Source organism: Mustela erminea, chromosome 3, assembly GCF_009829155.1.
Source record: "Mustela erminea isolate mMusErm1 chromosome 3, mMusErm1.Pri, whole genome shotgun sequence".
In the NCBI taxonomy this organism is placed as follows: Eukaryota; Metazoa; Chordata; class Mammalia; order Carnivora; family Mustelidae; genus Mustela; species Mustela erminea.
Genome location: NC_045616.1, coordinates 45,789,561 through 45,817,230, shown reverse-complemented (window position 1 = coordinate 45,817,230; position 27,670 = coordinate 45,789,561). Strand labels below are relative to the sequence as shown.

The following is a 27,670-nucleotide window of genomic DNA, read 5'->3' as shown; positions in this document are numbered from 1 at the left end:
GAGAGAGAGAGAGTTAATAGAGCAATGATTATAGTTAAGAATTATGCAATTATATAGCAGATAGAATTAACAAGGGGTAAGAACACTCATCTTAAAACACACACACACACACACACACATTTTCCAGGACACCTGCCTGGCTCAATCAGTTAAGTGTCTGCCTTTGGCCCAGGTCATGATCCCAGGGTCCTGGGATCGGGCCCTGCATTGGGCTCCCTGCTCCGCAGGGAGCCTACTTCGCCCTTTGCCTGCTACTCACCCTGCTTGTGCGCGCGCTCTCTCTCTCTCTGACAAATAAATAAAATCTTTAAAAACAAAAACAAAAAACTTTCCTGTGTGTTAAATAGTTAATATAAGAGCTATGGCAATTAAGGGATGAAACATGAACAGAGTTAATTCGGCAAGAAAATAAATGTTTTTGAAACACCTACAGTGAGCCTGGCCCTGTGCAGGGATCGTGACATGCGTTATTCTTCTCAGTCCTTACAACAGATTGGAGGTATTGGGCATTTTACCGAAGCAAAACCGACAGAGGAGTGGTTTCACTGAGTCAGTCCAGTAATTGTACGATCCGAGAGGTGACCCCACCTCCGTATGGCTCCCAAGCCCAGTGTCCTGCCGTCATGCTACCCTCCCTCAAGTTACTTAGCATGAATGTCGCTCATCATTTCTTCTTTCCTTTCGATTTGCATCATCACTTCAGTTGGATGTGATCACACCCTCCATAGCTCTTTCCATCCTCACGATCACGTCCTAATAGTAGAGATGATTCACTGACCTCATTCAATGCATCTTACTATGGTTACTTCCAGATCCTCATCTCATGTTATACCATAGTATTCCTTGAAAGTAGGTCTTGAGTCTTACTCATTTTTATATCTTAAGCAGCATCTTACATACTCTTCTGCATCTAATATTTACTCACTAAATTTTTAAATTCGTAGTGTAAATGATTCGTGCCAACTTCATAATTCTACTACTGATGATTTGTGCTGAGGGAGTGGAGCTTTCAATAGTATAATAAATGTTTAGCAAGTGATTTTGAATAAAACTAAGAGAAGCAAAATGCTCATAAGCCAGGGAGTAAAGTTCTGGTGTAAAGTTCTGTTGTCTTTATCCTGTCCATGAAACTTACAACATGAAGTTTAAAATGGATGAAGGTTTTTTTTTTTTTTTTAAGATTTTATTGATTTATTTGATAGAGATCACAGCAGGCAGAGAGAGAGAGAGAGAGGAGGAGGAAACAGGCTCCCTGCTAAGCAGGGAGCCTGATGTGGAGCTCGATCCCAGGACCCTGAGATCATGACCTGAGCTGAAGGCAGAGGTTTTAACCCACAGAGCCACCCAGGCACCCTCAAAATGGATGAAGTTTTGATAGGAAAAGTCCACCTGCATCAAAACTAGGAAGTAGCTAAATTCTCGAAGTACTTTATCCTCCAAATGGTGAATCTGAACTGAGTCAAGGGTGGCTAGAAGGAGCTGAAACATGCCTCTTGGGTTCCAATGAAGATTCTGAGTTTTCGGAAAGTAAGTGTTACAAGGGTCCAGGTGATGCTCTTTTATTTAGAGCAAGGGCTGAGGGGGTTTGTTCCACACTGCCGAGAAGAGCAGGTGGTCAGACTGATGGAAGGACGTTACTGGGCAAGATATGTTTATCTCCCAAAGTAGAATTCCTCTTTAGGAGGTGAGGCAGGGAGGGGGAGAGGGTGGAAGTGGCAGTCGGCTTAGTGGTGGTCGACTGATACAAATAAGCAGCTCCAGGTAAACATAAATCAGCCAAATAAAAAATTAGAGAGCTAGGGGTCTCCCCCATAATGCTCACATTTTGTTGGGGCCATATGCTCACTCGAGAGGTCAGAGAATATGGCAAATATGGTTAAAAGCTACTGAAGCCCAATAAAAACCCAGTTTGAAGCCTGCCACTGTTCCATCTTACCCCTTGACTCCTCTCCATAATTCAAACAAAGAGCAAACCAGGAGAGAACCGCATTTTCTGTAGAGCAGGGTCTATGTTTTTAAGTAGATGTAGGTCATTAACGTCAAAAGCGAATAAAAATCTCAAACAAAAATGAGCAGAGAAACTCAAAAACCAAAAGGCAAATGAAGAATAATACTGTTAAGCAGAATTATCCTAGCAAACCAAGGAATTTCCGATGTGTATTTGTCCGCACTCCCAATTTTAAAAATACAGAAGGTCTTTGTGAAATAATCCTGAAGTGAAATATTAGATAAAAGAAGAAGAGCAAAAGAAGACAAAGTGAGCTAAGAGTGATGAATGAAATTGAAGATAATACAACTATCCTAGAAATGAAGATCGCATTAGAACAGATATTGCTGGAAACCTATTCAGTGATGCAGAGGTCAGGCTGAAGAGAATAAAATAGCATTTATTGGGGGGGACAATCTCCAAATAAATAAAAACTAAGATGACAGTCAGTCAGACAACAGTCAGTCAGCATATGGGATGACAATATTCCTGAAGTATATAACAGAACAAATGACCCAGAAAATAAAAATATCAAAAATGAAAGAAAACTCCACGGGAATAAGTATGATCTTTGTGTGCTTTGAAGGAGATCTGAAGGAGAAGAAACTTGTAACAGATTAACACAAAGACACATGGTCAAGTTAGTTGAGCTTTAAGGACAATATAAGAATCCCATGAGCACGTAGGCAGAAAAAGCATGTTTCCTACAAAGGAGAAAAGAACAGACTGACCTCAAATTTCCCACTGGAGATATTTAATTAGGAAAAAAAGTACACAACAAAATCTGGTTAACTATGAAATGAATCAAAATAAAGTCTCAGGAATGGGAAAGGCTTAGAGTCAAAGAATTAGAAGTAGTCTTGAATCATTTAATTATAGAACTGAACCAAATATACAAAATTATGGTTAAAGAACAGAATGTAACTATTGTAAGTCCTCAACATCATAAAATTTTAATATGAATATAGAATAGTCCAAAATAGTCACTAGGGAAATTAGCTTTTTTCTTCTTTCCCCATTCATAGCATGGAGCCACAGCTACCATCAAAGGTCATTGAACTTAAAAAAAAAAAAAAAAAGTTGTTGAACTTAAGACTTGATCACTTTTAGAAACCGAAGAACAATAATATTGAAGTGTTTTGCATTTGTAAATGATTTCTGAACATCCTCTAAACAGTCTTTCTAGTTTACAGTTCTCTCATGCTTTAAGAGGATTTGGTGAGTAAGGCAAGGTGAAGTAGAGACTATCAGCAAGGTTACTGACTAAAATGTCACACCATTCAGTTTAAAAAGAGAATTTCTTCCTCCAGGGGCTCCTGGGTGTCTCAATGGGTTAAGTGCCCAACTCTTGGTTTCAACTCCGGTAATGATCTCAGGGTCACAAGGTCGAGCCTTGTGCAGTGTGCTTGAGAATCATTCTTTCTCTCCCTTTGTCTCTCGCCTTGCTTGTGTGCGCTCTCTCTATAAATAAATAAAATCTTTTTTTTTTTTTTTAAGAGAATTTATGTGGTCTTTGGTGATTTCAGTTTTTCACTGTTAGGGATAATCCTTTGGAATCTTAAGAGTGATGAGATAATGAAATTATAACCCAAGTGCTAGAATACCATGCAGCTGTTAAAAAGAATGACGTAAGTCCACAGGGACTAACATGGAATGATGGTCAAGCAGTGTTATTAAGTAAAAAATTAAGTTGGAGACTATAGTTTGATATACTATTTGAACCAAAAAAGAAGACTGTGCATGATACTGTGCATCTTTTGTGGCTACCTCTGGGGCCTGGTAGATGAGTGAGAACAGGGGACTTTTGCTTTTTATTTTATTTCCTATGTACTATTGAAATTTTTGTCAAGAATAGAAAGAAGTGTTGTTTTGTTTTGTTTTACCATAGATTAAGAATAAGAGTAAGGACAAATTTTAATTTTTCATTGGATGACCATAATAGTCATGGTTGGGGAGTTAGAAAGAAAATCTGGTGAAACTGACTTAGGCGTGTCATTGAAGATTCTCTTCCCATTGCCAGAAGACTTACTCTGGCTACGATGGAGGGCATCCTGCCTCCTGCTAGAGAACAGGAGGAGGGGATGGTTAACAGCAGTGGATGGGAGCTTGGAAAGGACACCCGTGATATGGAATGGCCTGAATTCAAGGGTGGTGTTCCAGAATGAGGCAATTTCATAGCAGACTGAGATGTTTACCTGGTTGAAGAAGCCAAGGCAGATCATAGACGGGGATCAAAATTTCTAAAAACAGGAGTTTAACTTCAGCACTTTTAGAGGAGAAACTAAATTTCAGGGAGGCAGAACTTGAGTTGGCAGGGTTGGGTCCCCTTAGTAACTAGGTAGATCTTGGGGATCAGCACCAAGTCCTTGAGGGCAAGCTTCTGAGGTGTGCTGACAGGAAGTGGGGTATAGTAGAGGGGTAAGACTGGTATTCTTGTCCTAGTACTGGCACCATGCGACCCCTCTAGGCCGATTTTTTTCTGAATGGGATATCCCACCTCATGCTAAAAAGGGTTTAAAGGGAGGATTAAGAATATGTGCAAAGAAAAAAAAAAAAAAAAAGCCTGGAAGAGGCACAAAGCACTGTATGCCATAAAGTGGTCTCTCAAAATATCCACCTTGCTTCCCAACTTCTGCTCACATCGATTCCCAGAAGTGCTCCTTTTCAGCTTCTCTGGCCTTTTGGCATCTTTCTCCACCCCTCTCTTTTGGGTTTCCTCCCTGCCCACCAATTAGCTCCCCAGAGTCGCACCGCACAGATGGTCTGACTGGTTGCTGGCAGCAGAGAGAAAAGACTGGCGATGTTAAATAGTCCAGGTGTTATTTCTTTTTCTCAGAGAAACTGCCTCCGGCTGATAGGGCTCTATCTCTGTGGCCATAACTTCTTACTGCAGCCCAGAAACCTCCACCAGTGTACAGCACTTGGCAGGCGTGGCTCTCCAGGCATTCGTTCATACTGCACTCGGCTCCAACTTCAGGGAGAGGGTGGGCTGGCTTGATTTCTGGGAAAGGCCAGTCACTTTCCAGCTCAAACCGCCATGTGAAAGTTCTGGGAGCTGATTGGAGATCAGCAGGCCCCTAAACTGGTAATAGTTTCTTTCGGAAACTTCCCTCAGAACTATTAGCAACGTGAGGAGGCCACCAGATAAGAACCCCAATGCCTGTGATAAGGCAGTAACTTCAAGTGCCTAGACTTCAGTGGGGAATCTTGTCTGGGCTTCATCTCTGCAGAAATGCTTGGTAAAGGCAAAGCAGCTATTGAGAAAACAAGTTCAAGAACAAAAACGCCAGACTCGAAATGCCTTTTGTTAATGAGAAGCGGTCTGGATAAAGAGGCATTCTGTGAGAGCTAAAGGCCTTCTCAAGGCTTTCCCACATGCTCACTCTTTCTGGTACAGTCTCCCCTCATGCAGTGCCTACTCAACCACCAGATTAGACTAGTTTCCATGCCACGTCCCCTGCTCCATTCCCTCACTGCCTGATGTCCCCATGTTATTCATTCTCATAGCTGCCCTTTCATTTTGCAGCACTTACCACAGCTGGAATCAAAGAATTTGGGTCATTTGCACGGATCTGGTTCAGTGGTAGATGCTCACTGCCCTTCACAGTGCCTAGATGCACATGAATATTTGTCGGATTAACGCGCCAGTGCTGGGGCTGAAAATCCACCAACAGATATCGTGGGGTTTAAGGTGGGTCTCTGACCGCTTCGGCAGATGTCGCCAGGCAGTAGGTGGCTGTATGCCCACAACCGTAAAACAAGATGATGGACCACACACACAGGGCTGCACAGTGTCAAAAGACCCAGTTTTGGGACGCCTGGGTGGCTTAGTGGGTTAAAGCCTCTGCCTTTGGCTCAGGTCATGATCCGGGGTCCTGGGCTTGAGCCCTGAATTGGGCTCTCTGCTCAGCAGGGAGCCTGCTCCCCCCAACCCCTGCCCTGCCTGCCTCTCTGCCTACTTGTGATCTCTGTCAAATAAATAAATAAAATCTTAAAAAAAAAAAAAAAAAAAAAAAGACCTAGTTTTGCTCCCCTTTGCTTCTGGCTCCACTCACTGGCGTAAGGGCTTTTAGTTGAGAAGTCCGCTGATGTGGGAAATCAGAGGGTTTCTCCAGAGGGTGGAGAGTGTTTCCCCTTACCACAGGCTAGTGAGAGACGATAGCAGCTTCACGAAGACCACATAGATGGTGGTGTGGACGTGCCGTAAAGGAAATCTGGGCTACTGCTGGTGGGAGGGGAGGCTGGAGCAGCCGGTCTGGAAAACTGTATAGAAGTTCTTTTGAAAATTAGAAATGGAGCTACCATATGATCCAGCAATCCTACTTTTGAGTATTTATCCAAATAACTTAAGTTCTTAAAGAGATAGCGGCACTGCCACACTTTTCACAATAGCCAAGTTAGGAAAACAAGCTAAATGTCCATAGACAGAGGAATGGGTAGAGAAAATGGGCTGTCCACACACACACATACACACACTGAAATATTTCAGCCTTAAACTGAAGTCCTGCCTTTTGCAACAACACGAATAGACCTGGACACATTATGCTAAATGAAATGACCCAGACCGAGAAAGATACTCAATTTTGTCACTTGTATGTATAATCTGAAAGAGTGACGCTCATAGAAGCTCAGCAGAATGGGGGGGGGGGGGGTCATGGGGCCTAGTAGGAGGGGGAGATGACGAGGTGTGATGGTCAGAGGGTACCAAGTGTCCGTAGACAAGTTCTGGAGATTTGCTATACAGCACGGTGCCTGTAGTTTGTCGTACTGTATTGTGTACTTGAAATCTCTGAAGAGGGAGATCCTCTGTTAAATATTCTTACCACACACACAAAAATAATGTGAGAGGATGGTTTGATGGTGGTGATGGTTTTATAAGCGTATCCTTCCCCCAACTCACTGAGTTGTATGTATTAAATGGGTACAGCTTTTTACATGTGAGTCATATTTTAATAAAGTGGTTTAACTAAAACACCCCTGATGTGTGATTCCTCAAGCTTGGGGGGCCCGGAAGCTGGTATCTGCCTGAAAGTACATATAAAACAAAACACCCCTACCGTACAGTAAAGGATGCATTCAGTGCTTCTTTTTGTGCATGGCTGAGGTGGGAGGGTGGGCGTGACACTTGAAGTCACCATGCTGGCATGGTCCTTTAGAAAGAGGCCCTGAGCTACTAGCTTCCTTCCTGAGGAGGGGCGCGACAGTGTGAATGCGTGTGCGCGTGCACACCCCCATGTGCTGTTGGAGGCCTGGCCAAAGGAGAGGTCCTGTTAATACCCTCAAAGACTGGAGGAGCTTAGCGGGGCACTTTCTGAGGAACCAAGGATGGGTTTTGACGGCGCCTGCAGGAAGCCAAGGCCAGATTCCAAAGGTGCTAGGATCTCTGTGGCCCTAATCTCTCCTCCTCACCCTCTCCTCCATCAACTCAGGGGTGGCTGTATGGTGGGCCAATGAGAAGCCTGGCAAGAATCACTTCACTTCCAGTGAGTCTAAGCTGGAGGAGGGGAGAGACTTTAATTTAATTTAAAATTTTTTTTAAGATTTTTATTTATTTATTTGACAGACAGAGATCACAAGTAGGCAGAGAGGCAGGCAGAGAGGAGAGCACAGGCTCCCAGCCAAGCAGAGAGCCCAATGCGGAACTCGATCCCTGGACCCTGGGGTCATGACCAGAGAAGGCAGAGGCTTTAACCCACTGAGCCACCCACGAGCCCCGAGACTTTAATTTTAAACAAATTTCAGAGTTTTGGCTATTATAGAAGGCTGGACTTCCTAGTTATGAAAAGAAACTTATGCTAGGTGTGACCACAAGACTTATCAAGAACAACTGTCCTGGAGGAATTGAGACCTGCCAGAGATCCTGAGGGCAAGGAAACAGCCACCGAAGTGTGTTTGCAGGGGCTTGTGTGAGAATAAATAGTTTTCTTCATCATTGCCCCGCCCAGTCCCTCTCACTGAATGCAACACTCTGTTTAATCCTTGCATAACTATGGAATATAGGTATTATCCTAGTTCATCAGAGGTGTTGGAAGGAAGAGCCAAGGGATTAGGCAAATGGCTCAGGGTCACCCGTAGGTAAATCGCAGAACTAGGACTCCAACCCAGGGTGTACTTCTATTCTTTATTCTTTGTACCACGTACCAAAGCATTTTCAATTTTACTTCCAAGACTTTTCACGTTTTGCTTACATGTTCTTGGTTTTGAACTGGCCTTCTCGTTATCTATAAGCCAAGTCATCTGTAACCGAAGACAGGAGAAATGATAAGTTACACATCTCAACTGAAGGGAGGAGCCGTAATAGTTCATTCAGGCGAGAACAGTGAGTTAAGAGAAGGGAGGAGCAGATGGGGTGGCGATAATTGGCTACCACGCAATAAAGACTTCTCATCAGGGGCAGAGGGAGGAAGGAAGGATGAGGGAGGCTAGGCGGTGGCTTTGCCAACAGTCCCTAGTGTCCCCTTATAGCCTGTCCTCAGCTGCAGAGCTCTGTGGCTCAGGTGGCCACAAGACCCCTGGAGACCCTCTTGGCACTGGTTTGACAAGGCTGACTTAAATGAACTCTATCCTTGAGAAGAGAAGGAAAAGCTTACAGGTGTAAGAGAGTCCTTTCCACAGCAGGATTTTCCCCAAAACATCTTACCTGAAATGAACTGTGCCAGCCCCCTCCAGTACCTGTATGGGCGAGAAGCACTCAGGCTTAGAGACCACAAGGCTCTTTAAAAATTCCCCTATGAAGACAAGTGGAAGAGAGAATTAATAGAATAGTCGACATGAAGCTCAAGTTTGGGACAAGTGCATCAGCACTGTTACTGGTAGCCATGATGTTAAGAGATGCTATGTGATACTTGGAAAGATTCACAGAGAAAACTTCCTTCACAAAGCAGTAACGAGCAGAGCCTTAAGAATGTTCTGGATTGTATTTATCTTACCACAGGTACTCAATCACAGTGATGCAAAAATCTAAATAAACCCCATAGGCTTTTTTTGTCCTGGTTGGCTTCTTGTTTGTCAGGTTTATTGTAACAGAACTCTCCAAATCCAAATGAAAGACGGAAAGAAATAATTAGAAAATAAGCAAAAAAAAAAAAAAAATATATATATATATATAAAAATATATATATATATATATATATATATATATATATATATATATATATATATGGAAACTTACTAAGTGCCATGCACCATCCTGCCTATACATTATCCTAACACCCTGAGGAAGGCTCTGCCCACTCGTGGCTCAGAAGCTGGAGCTGCAGGGCTTTATAAACTTGCCCATGGTCTGTAGTTGGCGAGTGGCAAGAGCGGGACTCTAAGCCAGGCTGTCTGGCTTGCCTGCTCCAAACCATGTGTGTATGGTGCGTCTTGTCTGGCTTTATGATTCCACCTTTGTATCATTTGCCATTAGTGGCTGCTGGGCTGTCCTTGCCCCTACCCCCCGAACCCAGGAGGGTCTGTAAGCTCCTAGGGTCTCAGCCTGCCTGTGTGGCCGTCATTTAAACATCTTCATTTCATTGTCTATGGAATCCAGACAGTTGTTCTGGAATCAGTGGATGGGCTCTGCTAGCTCTGTCATTACAGGAATCCCACAGTCCTTCGATTATCCTCAACATGTCTATGCTTGGAAGAGGACAGCAATGCTAGGAATAAAACAAGTGCCAACCCTTTTTAAAATCAAATTTAAAGAAATGTTAAGCTAAAGATGCTTTAATGAAGATAGAAAAATGAGATACAACATTATCTCTAGACTGCTGTCCTCTACCACGTCTTTGAGGAGTGGGATAAAAGCTATAGAAAAAATACCGTAGGAAATGAAATCAGAACCCATCCGTTGATGATAAATAAAAGTCACTTTCAAAATCATTTAATTTTATATTACAAACCAGTACAGACTACTGAGATGCTCGTGTTCCAGAAGTGACTAGAGGTATGAATGCCAAATTGGAAAGACACATCCCCTTGAAGGGGTCCAGTTAGTTAATCATGGCAAAGGGACTCCCAAAGGCAAGTCAGTCCGCCATCAGCAACTAAATTCTAAATCATGACTCTGGAAAGAAGCGGCAAGGCACGTAGACCTAAATGACACAGCAGGCTCTTGCAGTAATCCAAATCCTCTGGCCACGTGAATCTTAAGTAGGACATATATGAATAACCTTCCTCATTCCTTCTTTGAATAAATTGTTACTGGGCACCTTCTCTATGCCAGGTACTAGACCAGGAGCTGGGAACACCCTAGAGAATGAAACAGTCTCCACTCTCATGGAACTTAATACAACTAGTAGTTAAGTTATAATTGGGATAAATGCCATGAAGGAGAAGTAGAAGATGAAACAGAGCATAGACCAGCACGACCTGAGTTAGTCTGAGAGGTTAGGGCAGCTTTCTGGAGAAGGTGATGTTAAGGGGAGATCTTGAGGGTGAGAAGGACTTAGCTAAGTGAGGAAGGGTTGGAGGACGGATCCGGTAGTACAGAAGAGACAGCAAGTATTGAGTAAGACCTTGGGATAGGAGGAGCAGGGGCTACTGGAGAATCCAAAGGTGACTGGTGTTCCGAGAGAGTAGGTGCAGCAGGTGATGAGACTGGCGAGGCTGAGCATGCCATCTGTCTACACCACGGTGGAATTCTGTAAGCCCTTAGAAGTCCACAAACTATAAAGGCAGGTGGCCATTCCTCTAGAAGTCCCAGCTTCAGAACTCCAAGTGTGGTGGGTGATCACGTAGGTTCATCTTTAGGAAGCACTCTCATCCATTTCACAAACCCAGAAATGGAATTCTTATCTTCCATCTACAAATGCCCATACTGTACCAAGGATCTAATTACAGTTAAGACAAACCAGCCTGGCTGGCCAGTTGAATTCAGCAGGCAGCAGTTGTAAAGACACATCTCTACTTCCACACAGAGCAGGATCATCTGACCCCAGCTTGAGAATTGAGCAATCACAAAATATCAGAGCCACTTCCTGCCACTGCCAGCCTCCTGTCCCAATCTCAGAAAGGTAAAACCCGTGGAGCAAGTCTGTGTAGGTCTCGGCATTCAATAAAACAAACCCCAAACACTCCACCTTGAAACCTCAAGCCTCTCTCTGCCTTTGCCCCCTCAGCAATCAGTCCAAAAGGATTGGTTCACCAGGAAACTAATGCTCCGACAAACTCTTATTGCAGCCAGCGGACAATCCATAATTTAGAGAGCAGTTTTTCACGGAACTCCCCAGTGCGTTACGAACAACAATGAAGCCTCTTCCATGCCTTCAGTAAGAAGGCATGTTTCCACTTTACAGCTGAGAAGAGTGTGTTAAATGTCCCATGGGCGAGGGCTGAGGACACAATGATAACATTAGGAACTTCATTCATTCATCCCCGAGGCTCCTCATAAACCTAACCTGAACGACTCCTGGCTCTGATCGATCATTCCAGGTTTTCTGTATCAGTGTTTGGTTGACGACTTCATCTTTTCCCTTTCCATTATTCCTTCAGAAAACTTGCAGAAAGCAGAGGTTGAGGACCCAGCTAGGAGAAATACTCTTATGTCTGTCTAATTCAGACTGGACAGTGCCTAAGCTGGAGTCCGTTACTGAGATAGCCTTTTACTACAAAGAGTGATTCTAGTGTGATTCTAGGACTGTACCCTGCCCTGAGCCTCTATCTGCATAGCCCACCCTCCCCGCAACCCTGCCCCCGTCTTGCTCACATAGCCCCCTTGTTATGACTGCACACATTTGAAAACAAAGGAAACCTATTTTTTCTCAAAAATTATTTTGGCCTCTCCACATTTATCCATCATTTCTGAAAAAATCAACTCATTGAAAATAATCCACTAGGTATTACCCCACCCCTCACATTCTAGTCTCCTTTGACTCTAGAGTCTGTCTAGCTTGTGTGGTGTTGCTGGAATGGTCACTGTGTGAAGCTCACGCTAAGGTGCCAGTATTATGAGGGGCAGTTTGGAGAAGCGGTGAAGGACACAGATGCTGGGGTCAGGCTTCCCAGCTTCCACTGTTTACCAGCTGTGTCATGGACAAGTCTCTTAACCTCTCTAAGCCTCAGTTCACTCACCTATAAAATGGTGTAACAGGGCTGTGGTGAGGAGTTAATGGGATAGTGCATGCACAAAGTGTGTAAGCCACAGGAAACCCTTACATGGTAACTGTGATTATTGTTCTCCAAGTAGATGTTGCCTCTGGAGGGCATGCCATACACTTAGGAAACAGGCAGGATCCTGGAGCAAATACCCAGCACCTACATCTTAGAGTCACCAATAAGTATCTGTGTCCCAGGAGGATCACTTCCATTAGGGCATCAGAGAGCACTTTGTTGTGGGTTCTTTTCTTTTTTTCTTTAGAGAAATTTAAGAGCCTTGAAATGAGACAAAGGAAAAACAATTGCCAGAATTGCAAAGTTAACATTTTTATTGAATTGAAATTGGTGTAGAACAAAAGGGACCACCACAGCTGCCAAGCTTAGTTACAACTGAAAAGTCCCTGCGACATTTTACCTTTGAGCGTCCTAACATGGTTTGGGTGGAACAACTAAGAAACAGTGTAGAGATTATATATATGTGTATATATGTATATATACACACACACATACATATATATACACACACATATATATATATATTTTTAACACTTCAAAATATTTTGAAATGAGCCTCACAGCCTTATTTAGTTTCAGAGTACAAAGAACATTGATAACATCTTCTGTTGCCTTCATTTAGTAGAATCAATTTGTATCCTTTCACAAAAGTTTCCTCAAAATGCTGGCTATAATCCCCCCCCCCCCCCATCCAGTATACATAAGAAAAGGATTTAGTAACACTTAGGCAAGTAATAAACCGTAGGAACTTCAAAAGTAGTGAGGGTGGATACCAAGCGTACATGACTCAACACTCACACTGCCAGAAACACCGTGAACTGGCCCAGGAGTTTCAGCCAAGTTCCAGAAGCAAAGACTGCACTAATGGAAGGGATAAGGCAACCCAGGAGAGTGTCAGAACTGATGGACCACTTGCGTCTAACCCTCATTTCAGCATCTCGCTTCCAACATGCAAGTATGTGTTTGGTTTACATAATAAGGTGAAATACTTTAAGGGACAAGAAAACTATAAAGTTTAAAAGATCAATCAGAGATGAAAGGAAATTAATACTGAATTTTTTCGGATCAGTATGCATGGAGCAATGAGATAAACTGATTGTACCAATTACTTTGTGAGAGCAAGTACTGAACCTCCATCGCTACTCAGAGCTGGAAGTTATTACCCCCTCTCAAATATTCCATGGGAAATAAATGACAAGATAGGAAACAGAAACCCTACTTAAAAAAAAACAAAAGCATATCTAGTCAATGTTCCTTTTGGTTTGTATTAAGCCAGATGCTAATTTAATCTAGAGCTAATCTGCTGTTGGTAAAAAATTTTCAGAAGTCCTTCAAATTATTTTAGATGAAATGTGACCCAAAAAGTAACACAACTCATTGTCTCATCTTGATAATATGTTTTATACTTGTGTCTCTCAAAACAACTAAATAAATAAATTCTTCTACCAGAGTAACTGGTACTAAGTGGCCACTCATTCCTACAGCAGTTATTTGAGAGAATTTAAAAATCTTGCAGGAGATAAAGGACGATTATAAATATTTTAATAGACTCATGCCCATCTTCAAAAGAGATGCAGCCTCAGGTAATAGTAGGTCCAGAGATTTATAACTCAGATTTGGAACTGATAGACAGATACATATTTCGCAAGGATCTGCCCAGTGTATACAACAAACATTAAAATTAAGGCTTTTATAGATAGGTGGTCAAGTCTATGGATGTGTAATGCTGAATTTTTATAATGTATCTCCAGTTTCCATTATTACCCAATTTGTAAATCAGAATATGTGCTGATGTATGTGGGCGGGAGCTCCAAGGGCTAAGAACCAACTGGAAGCCTTGTTCATAAACAAGTTCTGAGATAAAGGCTGGCAGTGAAACAGTTGAGAGGTGCCTTAGATCACGTAGGGGGCAGAGTGATTTGTGCCTGCTGACAGGGATTTAAAAAAAGGCAAAGAGTTCAACTTTAGTTCAAATCTTTGAGATTTAGAGACCCAAAGGTTTCATGCCATATCTAAGCCAATGGTTCTCAAACCTTCCCTTGCAAGAGTCACCTGGAGGCTATTTACCGAAGCGTGGATACCTGGGTGCTATACCCAGAGATTCTAATTTGGGTGAGGCAAGTGGTCCAAGCACCTTGCTTTTGAGAAACACTGCTCAGAGCGAATAGCAGCAGAAATCTCTGATTAAAAGGCCAAGCTGTCCAAGAAATAACACCAGTGAGGTCATCACCTACAAACAAATCCCTTAGGAAACTCCACCATAATACGAGGAACAAAGTTATCCCCAATTAACTTTCCTTTCCTATCTTTTTACAACTCAAAGTTTGAAATCAGTGAACATTTAGTAATGATTGTTCCAATTCTGAGGTAAAAGGAAGAGCACCAGGGATCTCAATGCTAAAAGAAACCAATTCCTTAACAGGTCCATGCTACACAGAATCTAATTTCTGTAGTAATGTTATAGAGTTCTAGTGCAGTCTTGTACCAGTCTTTGTACAGTCTTTTTACTTTTGTATACTCTTCGACATTATCTACTCTTTCCAGTTAAGGTTTTAGAAAAACTGCCAAGAGGAAAGTTCGTCTATATGCTCTTTCTGGTTTTCCAGAAACCAACATTTTCTGGTTTACACTGATACACAACAAAGTTATTTTTTATTTATTTATTTTTTGGATGCTGGAGACAAACATCTTTATTAAAGATACTACCAAAATTTTGGCAAACATTTCAAAACAGATTTGTAAACATAATGCTTCCCTTTTCAACTGGCAGCACTTTGAAAAGACAATACGGTAAGACAACACAAGTTGAATCAACATTAGTTCAAAATCCTTATATTTTTGACCACATAACTTATGTTCCCACATGATAAAACAAATGATAGTTTAAATCAACGTCAACAGATAAACTCCATGAAATGAAAGTTTGTGCTGTTTGATGAATCACAGTATGTTATGGTTAAATATATCTGCTCTTTTTTATATTCCTGGCTCCCAGGATGGAAAAAAAAAAAATCTTTAAATATACATTTCTTGTAGGTAATAGCTTCTTTGCATATCTCTCTTCAAAAAATACTTTATAGCAGTATATAAATAGGTTACCTACATGTTTAATTTTATAATTTTGCCCCAAAACTATAGATCTGTTTCATTTTCATAACATATTGATTTTGCCCAACATTAATAAAGCTGACAAACTGTTGAAATGGAAATGCTTTTGTCTTCCACAATAGAAGTAGCAATTTGACAGAAAAAAAACAAAAACAAAAAAAAAACAACAACCCCTACAGTAACACTCGTCAGTTGTTTAACCTGAGCGTTTGGCCTACTGAGAGTAGCAGCTTTTGTCCTCCATGCACGCTCACATCCACACCACCTCTGCACACATACCGGTCGAGCACACGCTTTCAGACGCTGGTAGGCCACAGTATGCTTCCCATTGCTCTAACCAAGTGGGAAGCAGTGTAGCTAATGATTAACCACACTATGTACACAACTAGCAAACACCTTAAGGCAACCATTGCAATGGGGGGTTAACTTGCAGGGCAGATTCACTGTCTACATCAAGTCAGCCTGCATGTACATATGTGTGTGCTTATTTGTACACATACACATATGCCTTTCTATTTCTTAACCCTCCAAAACAATGTTTAAATTTTTTTTTGTATTTTGTGCAAATTTCTAAATATTCTACCATTTAAGGCAAAGAGTTTGCATTACGAAAGGTCAGAAAATAGGCTTATGTTTATCCAAAAGCATTTCACCTTGCACATTACTTTTTTTTTTTTTTTTAAACACACATAACTTTGAAGTATGGACACTGGATCCCCAATATCTAAAAAAAAATCATTTCTAATGACAAATGTAAGTTTAAAAAAAAAATTGATTTGAAGTATAGACACCAGATCCCCAATGTCTAAAAAAACATGATTTCTATTGACAAACATAAGTCTTGGGGGTAGGGTCGGGGTGGGGAGAAGGACCAGAAAAAAGCAGCTTCAAAAATGCAGGGAAGCAAAGTAAAAAGGGGGAAAAATAAAAGTAAATTAACTCAAGTTTGCTAATACTGAAACTTTCAACAAGCAAAGTTTCATTTTTTTTTTTTAGAATCTTAGAGCAACTCATTTGGAATTTTAAATAAATAAGCTTAAGTTTATTCACATCTTCTGGTCCAAGCAGATTTAGTGCCATGACTCTGCTTGCTGTTGGTCAAATTCACCTATTAGTCTTTTGATGTGAGCCAGCTTGTTATGAAGATACTCGCATCTATATTTTTCTTCATGATAATTGGGACTGGACTGCAGAGGAAAAAAACAGGGAGGAATTAGGTTGCAGAATGTGTACTACTTCCCAACTACGGGTCAGAAAACCCACAGTGATGATCCTACCTGCTTGATCTTCTGATATTCTTGTAAGACTTCTTCGTGAACATTCTACAAAATTAAAAATTAAAATCAGAAGGGAACAACTTTTCTTTTTGGCAATATAAACAACTAAGACCCACTCAGTAAGGGTGTTGGAAATACTGATGATGGGAATGTAAACTGGTACCATTTTTAAAGAAGGCCATTTGGCAACTGCTATCAAAACAGCAAACGCAGAACTGACTCAGCACTTCTATACTTCTCTTCCAGATTTGCTTGTGACTGAGTGGAACGCTGTGTGTACAAGGTTACTTGCTGCGGTAGCATGTGTAAAGCAAAAGACAGTACACAAAATTTCAGTGTCCATTAATGCATGCAAAGGGATCCTAAGAGGCCATTAAAAAGGGGAAGTGCTTCATGCATTTATATAAAGTTCTCTAAGGTACATTGTATTGTTTAATGAATAAAGCAAAGTGCAGAATGATTTATACAATTTGATATTAGTTGTTTAAAGGGGGAAATAGAATGATAAGTCTAAGAATTTCATTACTTCTAAGATGTACATTTCTTCTCATTTTATGTTATATTTTTAAAGATTTTATTTATTTATTTATTTGACAGAGAGAGAGATCACAACTAGGCAGTGGGTCAGGCAGAGACGGAGGCGGGGGGAGGTGGACTCCCCGCCGAGCAGGGAGCCTGATGTGAGGCTTGATCCCAGGACCCTGAGATCAAGACCTGAGCCGAAGGCAGAGGCTTAACCCACTGAGCCACCCAGGCGCCCCATTTTTTCTCATTTTAATGAGATAAGATAAATAATGTATCAGTTTAACTTACTGGGACAGAAGACCATGGTATATACTGCGATTGATGACATCTTAAATTCAATTACATATGGCACATACATGAATCTGCTTGTGTATATACATCTTACAAACACATACACAGACCTTTGAAAGAATACACTGGAAACCAGTACTACTGATTGCCTCTAGGGAGGGATATTAGGTGGCTGGAGAAAATGGCTAATATTTATGTAACCTTATATACTATGGATTTAAGCAGTTTCCAAATGCTTACATTTACTCTGCACAACTCTATAATCACCTTATTTATGGAGGGGGATTTTGAAGAAAGTAAGGTAACTTGCCCAAGTCACACAAATATTAAATGGTACAGCTGGGAATCAAGGCCATGCAATCTAGCTCTGGAGCCTCCTCCTAACCACTAAGCAGTTCTTGGAATTACATTTTAGTTTAAATATAATCAGGGTACAAGGGTAAATAGCTATATCTAAAAAAATAAACCTCAAACCACCATATCAAGAGCACCCTCAGACACTAATTCCTCTGAAAAATCTTCTGTAACTCTAGGCAGCCTGTTTAAAGATTAAGGCCCACTAATGAAAGACACCTGAGTCTTTCAGATCTGAGGAAGAGACCTGAGTCTTTTCTGTGCCTGTGAGCACAGATGCTCTCAGGCTATTTTCCCCACTGGGGGAAACCCATTCATTCTCTAATGCAGATTCCTGTCAGAAAAACAGTAGTAGGCCAGATGAAGGCACCATCTATGGTTGTGAAGTGTGACAAGTTATGTGGCCCACACAAAGAGGGAAATCTTCATTTAAAACATTAAACAGTTAAACATTTTGCTTGTTAACTATGAGCACAACCAGTACACGGGTCTGGCTGGCTTCTACTGGTTTGTCAGCTGTGGTAACACTACCACTTAAAGTCGGGAAGTGAAAAGAGATTAGTATGTATTAACTGTCAGGCTTTGGAAGAGCTGGAAATACCAAACTTTTCACTTAAACCCCAAATCTCTGGAGTATTAAACCCTGTTTGTACTTTATGTCTGGATCTTCCTTATTCTATGCCAGATTGAGGTTTTTTCTTTTTTAATGTACTTGAAATAGCAATTTTGGGGAACAGCACCAGAACTAGCAGCTATATCTGAGTGGGCAGTTCAATAAAATATTTCAGTGAATCCCCAATCCAACTTTTCTTCCTATATAGTTGTATTTGCTTTTTTCCTTGATACTCTCTTTAGTATGTTACAGTAAAGATTAAGCATATATTACATATTTTATACATACTTTGCCATATAAAGTTGTTTTTTTCACTGACAGGAAAATAGTTCATTGTATTTACTTAGGTTTGAGAACTAGTTCAAATATTTAGTTTCCTAGCTAATTTTAAATGAAGACCAAAAGCTGAAGAGAGCCTGGTTTGCCAGAAGACTTGCTCTGAAGGCCAGCAGATTGCCTGGGAATGGGCCAGGCAGAGAACAAAGAGGGTAAAATATGGAAGTCAGCCTATCTAGAAGCAAACATGTTTACCTGATACTCTTTTGAGCCTGGAGAAAGCCGCTTTCGTTGTGCATCTAGTTTGATAAATCTTCTAGCTACAGTCTCCATCCTGGCATGCAAGGCCCTGTACTCATCATACTCAGCATTGAAGTCATCCTTGTAATTTTGGCGTTGCTCATAGGAGACGATAGCAATATATTTTCTAATAAGAAAAAAGAAATAAGATAAATGGAGAGAGACGATAGAATCAACATGATGCATAAGCCTGATATTTAACCAAAAACTTAGAAACCATATCCAAGCACGTATCCCAAGACTGAATGCTGCCTTGCCACTGTTTGCCCCGTCACTTCTTTCAGATGACTTCCACGTGAAATTATCCCACAGGAGAGCTTAAGACCTCCAGTGAAGGAAAGTAAATGTGAAAAAAACATGGTGGCAATGGAACTGAAGTGTGACTAGAAAACAACGCTAAACACAGAATTAGTTTTCCAAATCTTTCTTTATCCAAAATAATTCACTACCACACTAGTGGCAGAGGCCAAGCCGTCTGTCACGAGTCACATGGAAACAGAAGGCCTCCATGGGTAACATGAAACCAGGAGAGTGTTACACAGTCACTCAGTGCTGAAGTCAGAGCTCTCTGGAGATCTGCTGCTTTATGACAGGAGGTCTGTCTTTGGCTGTTTACACCTGCTGCCAGCAAGGTGCCTCTGGCTTGTTCCCTCTACTTCTTTCCTCCCACGTTTGACTAGGCAAATGTATAAAATACAAAAAAGTAATTGTCTTCTTTTGAAATGAGAGACCAATGGGGAAAAATGGCCAAAAAAGGGGCATATTTCTAGTTCTTTTCAACATTAAAATATCACAGTCTGTGTAACTGGACATCACTGTATACTATCATTCTAATTTACTTTCTTAATTAAAAGGCCATAAATCTGTTTTACTTCAGGTCGTAAATAACTTAAGGAAACTGGTAAGTGAAGGCCATTTTCCCAGAGTGTCAAGTTTATTCAGTGGTAAGCAAATTAAAACAGCATTTTAATATTAAAACAAAGTTAGTATTATTTGTTTGTGACTCTGGGAAGTGGGACCACACCAGGTTCTGGCCTGGGTCTTTGTTCTCCATTCCTGTTGTGGGATGCAAAATTCCCTCGACTTTTTGAGATAAAAATTGAGATTTCAAAGCAATTTCAGGCAAGTAGCAGGTGCCTCAGCATGCCTCAGGCATGCAGATATATTCTTGAGTGCAGGGAAAACCCTGGAGTTCAGTCCTCTACAAAAATGGATTCAGATAATCTTAACAGTTTTATTCAAAATGAGAGGGCAAAATGTCTAGTTGGAAATGTGAGAAAAGCGATGCAACTGTGCAACCTTAATGTCCTCATTAATATTTTTATTCATGCTGAGTTAGACACTGTGGAGGTTTATTTTTCTAAGTGTAACTGAGACAGCAGTAGTATGCTGATTTAGGGCGCCCTGCTGGTGTCTTTGCTGGAAAAGGAACGGGGCCAGCCAAGCAGAGAAGCAGTCCTCTCCTAGACAGGGCTGTCCTGACTGCACACCAGAGGAAGCCCAGGGTGGCAAAAGAGGTTCCTGGGAATAAGTGTATGAAAGCAAAATGGCTAAACTGCTCATGAAACTCAGGCTTCAGTTATTGTATAAAATATCCTGCTTTCTCAAAATCACAAACGAGGCTACACCCTCGGTATTTTATTTAAAATTTCCTTAAGGAAAAATACCAAACTGGCCAACAGTTGTGTTGCTATTATAGAAGATTACTTGGTTATACTGGCATTCTAACAAAAAACACTTCACTATTAAAAAAACAAAACAAAACAAAACAAAAAAAACAACAAAAAAAAACACCAAAAAACTGTTATGGTTCTCTAGTTGGTTCCTACTGCAGGGATGGAGTAAAATTTTAAAGGGTTTGGCTATTTCACAACCACAAGTAACAGAAGTATTCTTATTATACAAAAATTAGGAATATTGTGGTTTAAGTATGTATTATTCAGAGACTGATCATTAAGGTTTTATTGTATATCTTTTTGGTTTTCTTCAAAAACAACCAAAGTTTAAGTTCTGTAATTTCAGTGTTTTTGAAAATTCATGCCTTCTCACCATTTTAAGAAAATTTGCTATATTTACATCAGATAGTCTTCGGATAAAATAAGTTAAACAATCACAGAGGTTACGTACTTTCATGATTTTTAAAAGCCAGAAACATGACAAACATATGAAAACGTGCTGAGGAAGATGTAGCAACCATCCTTAGATTAGGGAGTTAAAAACGAGTTTTTAAATATAGAACTAACGGTTTAAGTCGACAAAACACAGCAACATCCTGAATCCATGAGGAAAGGGTTAGAATTATTTTTTAGTCTCCCCACATGATTTTGTCACATATAACTAGTCTGTGTCATTATTACAAAAAAAGGGGATTTCAAAATCCACCACAAGAGAACAAGAGCACAGTACTGCAGTTGTCATTTGAGGGGGCAACTTTCACAAGACTTTTGAGGAGAAGTAGGTTTGCAAAAGGAGAGGTGAACTCCCTCATCAGTGGAGCCCTGCAAGTGCTGTCCCCCAATCAGCCCTTCCTGGGCCAGTTCAGTGGTGGTTGCTTTGCAAAACTCCCTTTCAGAACTCTAAAACTATATCACCATCTCAGATGAGAGAGGATTCAGCATGGTTTCTTGGCATCTTTTCAGTTAAGAGATGATAACGAGCATTATGGTTTCATGCTGTATCATTCACCGTTAAGTATAGCTTTCACACTACTGTTAAGCAAAAGTAACACATTTTAAGTATAAAATGTTCTCCACTTTAGAAATGAACATTTCGTGGTACATGGAGGGCTAAACAGCACAGTTTAACTTTGTCTGCCACGCTACTAAGAGGAAAAAATGTTCACAGAGCTCAGAGTTCATTTTCCAATCAACATTCAAATTATTTTGTCCATTTGTTAATTTTCAGAGCTATCCTGCAGTCCTATCTGTTCGCTCTTCCGCTCTCCATTTTTCCAGGCTCTTGCAACTTAATTATTTCTTCTTACGCAGAAGCCTCTGAGTCTATAAAAAAGCTAGAATTATGTGTATAAGTTATAATTTCTGTGATAACCAGTTACAAAAATGTTCCCAGCTCAGCATTTAGCAACTTATTGCCATAACAAGAAAAACATTATAACTGGTACTAAAGTTAAATGATCAAATTTTACTATTCTCTCCTCTTAAAAATTAATTCGATGGCAGAGCTTTATTTAAATGAAAATCAGTCTATCTCTACTTTGTATTAACTGTGGAGATTTAAGCTCTTTATCAGTAATAAACTCTCTTTGGGGGAAACAAGTGAATGTGCATTGACAGGCTGTCAGCTTTGAAGAGTCAGATCCCTGAAATCTTCCATAATCAAATGCCTGGACTGGCCTTGGAACAAAGGACAGGCTTCTCCGTACTTAAAGGCCATGGAGCAGAGCTCAGAGCAGGGGGAGGCACAACCTGCTCAGGCAGACAGGGGTGGATTTGGGATGAGCAGGCTTAATGGCAGCCTTTCAAACGCAGGGGTGGCTCCAGGGCTCTATTTCTGGAACTTCTTTTCTTGATTTGCAAATTATGGGAAAAGAATTTGCAAACTTTCTAAAATTAAACAGTCCTCTCCCATTGGCAGACGTCTGAACTTACATCAAATAATCTGGGAGTTCAATTGTTGAAGAAGGCTCCGTGGAGGCAGTGCATCCCTCTTTAACTCCTATAATGAAGAAAAATTCAAGCTTTCACCAAACAGTATGGTTATAAAATGCCTATAATTCTAAAATAGATCAGAAACATCTGGAACACTCTTCCTCAAATTCTATTCTTCCATCTCAATAAGCAACAGTGAGCAAGGAATACAATTGAACACGAACAATAGAGGCCCTATGACCAGGGCCAGCAGAACTGACACCAGGCATTGAAAGCGCCCTGGCTACTGCAGTGTCTGCACAATAAAGGAATTCCATCTTAACCCAAGGTCAATCTTCTATTCTTTCCACAACAGTTGTGGCATCTGCCCAGCAATTCAAAGACTGTGGTGGCAGATGCAGCCAGACAATGCCAAGATACAAATTTTACATCAACATCTACTTTTCAGAGGATTCAAACAAGGCAGATGAGACAATGAAGTCAGGTAGCAGACTGCTGCGGTCACTGTATTTTATTGCTACCCTTTTTGTATGCAGACAGAGGAAGCAGTGAAGTTTTCCCGTTTATCAATTTAAAGTAATTCAAAATAAGGCATTACTGAATCGCAATTTATACTCCTCCCATCTCTATACCTCATAATACTACAGATTTGTTTTTAAAAGGACAAAATAAATAGACAAATAAAGAAACTGCCAGTCATTCAGGGCTATGCTAAGTGTGTAAAATCCCTCAGTCAGTATTCTATTTGAGTGAATGCACCATTTCCTGAGGGTATGTTTAGACTTTATAGGGTAATTTTTTATCATTTATAGTAGAATTAAATTACTAACTCAAGTCCTAACCCTGCCTGCTGGCAAAACATGCATGTCCAATATAAAACAAAAGTGAAAATTTCATAATTTCTTTGTTTAATATTTTAAAAGACCAAGTATAGTAAATAAATTATGCAGACTCTGTGGGATTATTGTTCATGGTCGTTTGTTTTTGTGTTGACTCACGCCTGAGTCTGTCTTTTTTATGACAGCCTGAGTCTTAAAGGAAAAGGCATCAAGTGCACGTCACCTGGCTTCTTTGCTACAAACACCAGATCAATTCCAATAGATTCAAGGGCTGTGGGTCTGGATCTATCCTCAGTATTCTGTGATAATCTCATAATCTACATCCTCAGTGGAGGATTCAAAGACTAGGTTTGCTTCTCCAGGCCTCCAACTCGAACACTCACACTCTGCTGTAGGTCTCCTAATACTGGGACCCAGTTGCTCCAACACCAGCCTGACTCAGGATTACCATCTCAGAGTGGGAAGTGTGGAGGCTGGGATAGAACCAGGAACGTGGCTTGCTAACTCTGAACACAAGGTCATTACCTCTTGCCATTTCCTGACCTGGCAAATTCAAGTACAGTAGTACTCGAGGGAAAAAGCTTACCCATACCTTTTGGGCCACTATACAGTACCATACGGATTTCAGTGTTTCAACAGGTCAGCTTTGATGTGTAGTACACTCGACCCAGGTCAGTAAAGGCATTGCAACATACTATTCTGCAAAGTTTCTCTCATGTGGTAAAAATGGTCAGTTAAATCTAAGGGTTACAGACTTCCAGTATTATGGGCGAATTACAGAAAGACAACACTCCTTAAATTCTATTCATTAAAGTAACTTTTCTGAAGTTGTATTCTCCTAGGGAATTTTGCTTTAGTTAAGCTGGGTTTAAAACTGGCAGCAATGCTAAATGATGGGCTTGAATCTCTGACGTGCTGGCATGGGGGACGTTAAGTTTTAGAGGACAACTTTTTTTAAGTAAGAAAAATAGAGTTTTTGTCTCTCGTGTTAAAGATCATTATACCTCAGGTAAGCGGTCTTTCTCCTGATTAGCTTTTCTTCAGAAGTAAAGCATTGTAATAAGCTTCTTTGCATCTCTACGTATCTGGCTTTTAACAGTTTCCAAAAGCTTGAAATGGTTAAATTTTGCTAACAATTAATACTAGTTTACTAAAACAGTGTTCTTAAAATCAAAAAAGAATTCTTAAGCTCTGTCATGCAAACTGCCAATAGCCTTACATAAGACAGACTGCTTTCACTCTGAGTAACAATGATGTGATGGATTTGCATATGCAATCCTACCTTGCCTGTCTTATAAAGATTTTGACATTTCCCCTGTGTTAATATTAATTAAGGGAGGGGTGACCCTATTTCTTTGGCAAAGAAGGAAAAGAATTATTTTTATCGCTAATTGTGTGTCTGGTTAAATTAGTTCAAGACTGGCACATAATAATAGGTCACGCCGAGGTTGCATAGTACCCTGGCAGTTATGGGAAAGCGCAACACAGTCTACCTTCTAGAATGGGCTCTCTGGAGGATAATAAAGTCATTTTCAGATGTTACCATCTTATTCTCAAGAAACTGTGTTTAATCGTTGGCTAAAAAGAGACGAAAAATGACTGCTATTAAATACAAGAAAAAAAATCTGCTCTCAAAACCGTGACACTATGTAAGATTAATAGCAGAAGGTCAATGGATAAAAAAGCACTAGTAATCATCAACAGCATAATCTCACACTCATGATGAGTTTGCTCTGCCCGTTCACTGAACGCGTACAGCTGGTTTTACGAATGTAAAATATACCTTCATTGGAATCTGGACTGGAGTTGTTCAGCTTGGCAATTTCCTCTTCTCCTTTAAGGTCCTCTTCCTTTTCTTCTGTCATCTCAATGTCGTGCTTTTTAATTTGGTCCTTTTCCTTGTGTTTTTTAGACTTCTTTTTGGACTTTTTGTGAGACATTGAATGGTTTTCTTCCATAGGCTTTGGACACTTTAGTAGAACTGAACCAGGGGGTAAGGTTTCCAGAGAAGTCCTAGAGGTATATTTATCTTGCTGGTCCTCATAGATACTACTGTTTTGACTGAAACTGTCAACAGGTAGGTCTTGAGTCCCCCGGCCTTCTGGAGTGCTGGGGGAATTGGAGTTAGAGTTTACAGTCTGAGGAGGATTGGAGACGGGCAGGTGGGTTGGAGGCAGCGGTGGTGGGGTAGGGATGGCAGCAGCTGCAGGGGGAGGCAGGAGGCCTGCGGCAGACTTCTCACTGGGGGGATTCAAATGGCCATTTAATGTTGGCGGAACTCTGTTTGTCAGGTGAGATATTCGAGCTTTTTTATTCATTAAAGGATCGATGAAATCTGAATCTAAAAGCCGTTTCTGTGGGGAGGAGGGAAGCAGAAAAGAAATGAGCCAGTTTGTATGAAACCTCAACATCCCTGGTTACCATATGAACAACTGAGTAATTTTACTCATTCTTAAGTTTATCACCAGCATTGTGTCTACCACTCTGCAAGCTTACGCAGGAACAGACAATCCACAGAAACAAAAGGGAGAATCTGGCAAATACGTTTTCTGAACTTTCTGATCCTATAGCCATACCCTAAGTTCTCTGGGAGACCATGCCAATTTATGTGGACTCTACCACTTCAGAGAGTATTAAATAGAGGTACCCTCCTTCCTCTGTGGGCCACAGCTGACCCAGTTACATTGAGAGGAGAAAGCAGTTTGTACCATTTCACGCTGTCAGGACTAAGAAGGGTAGGGAAGGGGCAATAAAAGCCTATACTTACTTAATCTCCCCTCATGTGCTAAGGTGCTCCAGTTATGAATACTCTGGCTGTCATTTATTATTTCACCTGTCTTAAAATGAGAACAGCTGGCACCTTCTCTAAGTATCTCCATCCCTGCTGAAATGCTGTTCAATTTCTTCCCTGTAAATATACCTCTTCAATGGACTGGAAAAGAAGTCTTAATGACAATGAGTACACAAAAATGATATGGAATTAATGCTGCAAAAATTTTTAAAAATTATGCTTATACTAGCACAATCCAGCAACAGTAATATTTAAATGAAAAAGAAAATTCCGATAGTTGAAAAGTATGAAGCATATATCCAATGTAATGAATGATGTGGCCTAAACTTCAGCCTGGAGGAAAGTAATAGTTAATCATCCCATCAATTTATTCTGTTTTCAGTTTAGCATCATTGATTTGGCAGCCATTATATAATTAGATCAGAGTATAAATAACTCCATGGTAGTTGGCACTAAAAGTGAGGCTTGTATAGACAATGTCCATGCAAGGACAGAACTGCTTTTATTTTGTCCTTCCTCTGTTACTCACAATAGGTTTCTAACTTTTTTTGATATACAAACAGCCTTTTGCCCAGCGCATGCTTACCGTTCTCCACACATCTGTCCCATCTCCCCAGTCCTTGGGAGGACGGTTCAGAGAGAGGAGCACTTTGTCAGTAGCACTGGTAGATAGGTCTGCCCCAAACCAGGGAACCACGGAATCTCTTGGGGGAAACTTAAGCTGGAAAGAGTGAGGTCTAAGTGGAGTATTCTGATTGGGATCTAACCGAAAAAAGTACATTAAAGACATGTCTGAAAATGACAGAATTTTTTCTTTGCTTATTTTAGAAACATTTTTCCCCAAGAAAAGTTTTCTCGAACATCTTTCAGATAATATTAAATCTCTTCAATTTTCTGTATAATTTGAGACTGGATATGGGACTAGATAAGTCTTCTAGTCAGTGACCTAATAGAAAAGTAGATAATCTTATAATACATGTAAACTTTAAATATGGAGAAGCAAAGCAGATATTAAGCACTTTGACAAGCAGTGCTAGGTAGGGAAAAAGAGGTCTGCGCTGTGAGCTGGGACCTGAATTCTAGACAGAGCTCTGCCATGATAACTAGCTATGTGACTGTGGGAAGACAAGCTATGCAGATTCTTGGAGCCTCATTTTCTCATGCATAAATCAGACCACCTGAACTAGGTGGCTCCTGAGGTTCACTTCAGGGCTATGATTATATAATTTTATGAATACCTGAGGAGAAGATGCAGCATCTCTATTAGAACATACGGGAGATTCTGAACGGCTGGTGCTGGCAGCACTCTGAGATGGATTTAGTTTTCTGTAAAGGAGACACCAGTTCCAGTTATGGGGAGAATTTTCAAATGTTCATGATAAAAAGCTTACCTTTGTTTTTTCCTTCTCAACACTTAAGTAACAATGACTAAAAACTTTTTTTTAAGGAAAAAAACCAGATTTACCTTGAGAGCACTGACTCTAATGACCGTCTGTCTATTTCACTGTATCCAGGCCAGTCTCTTTGAAGCTCTTTAAAAACATAATCCTTTAAGGTATATGAGAGGTCCTTTGGATTCAGATTAGCTACCTGGTACATGGTATGAAAA

General features: G+C 40.6%; 1 protein-coding gene and 1 long non-coding RNA gene across 3 annotated transcripts in view; one reads left to right on the top strand and one right to left on the bottom strand.

Moving 5' to 3' along the window:
* The window catches only part of LOC116586117, a 282,787-nt gene that overhangs the window by 43,286 nt on the left and 211,831 nt on the right, over positions 1–27,670 (top strand). The window lies entirely within an intron of this gene.
* The window catches only part of ELL2 (elongation factor for RNA polymerase II 2), a 71,336-nt gene continuing 58,380 nt past the window's right edge, over positions 14,715–27,670 (bottom strand). For both annotated transcript variants that reach the window (XM_032335705.1, XM_032335706.1), the window contains 7 exons: positions 27,527–27,651; positions 27,300–27,387; positions 25,054–25,624; positions 22,432–22,498; positions 18,779–18,950; positions 16,465–16,509; positions 14,715–16,374 (listed from right to left, as the gene is read on the bottom strand). In XM_032335705.1, coding sequence (XP_032191596.1) covers positions 16,258–16,374; positions 16,465–16,509; positions 18,779–18,950; positions 22,432–22,498; positions 25,054–25,624; positions 27,300–27,387; positions 27,527–27,651 — 1,185 coding nt within the window. In that variant the 3' untranslated portion in view covers positions 14,715–16,257. The remainder of the gene's footprint in view (positions 16,375–16,464; positions 16,510–18,778; positions 18,951–22,431; positions 22,499–25,053; positions 25,625–27,299; positions 27,388–27,526; positions 27,652–27,670) is intronic.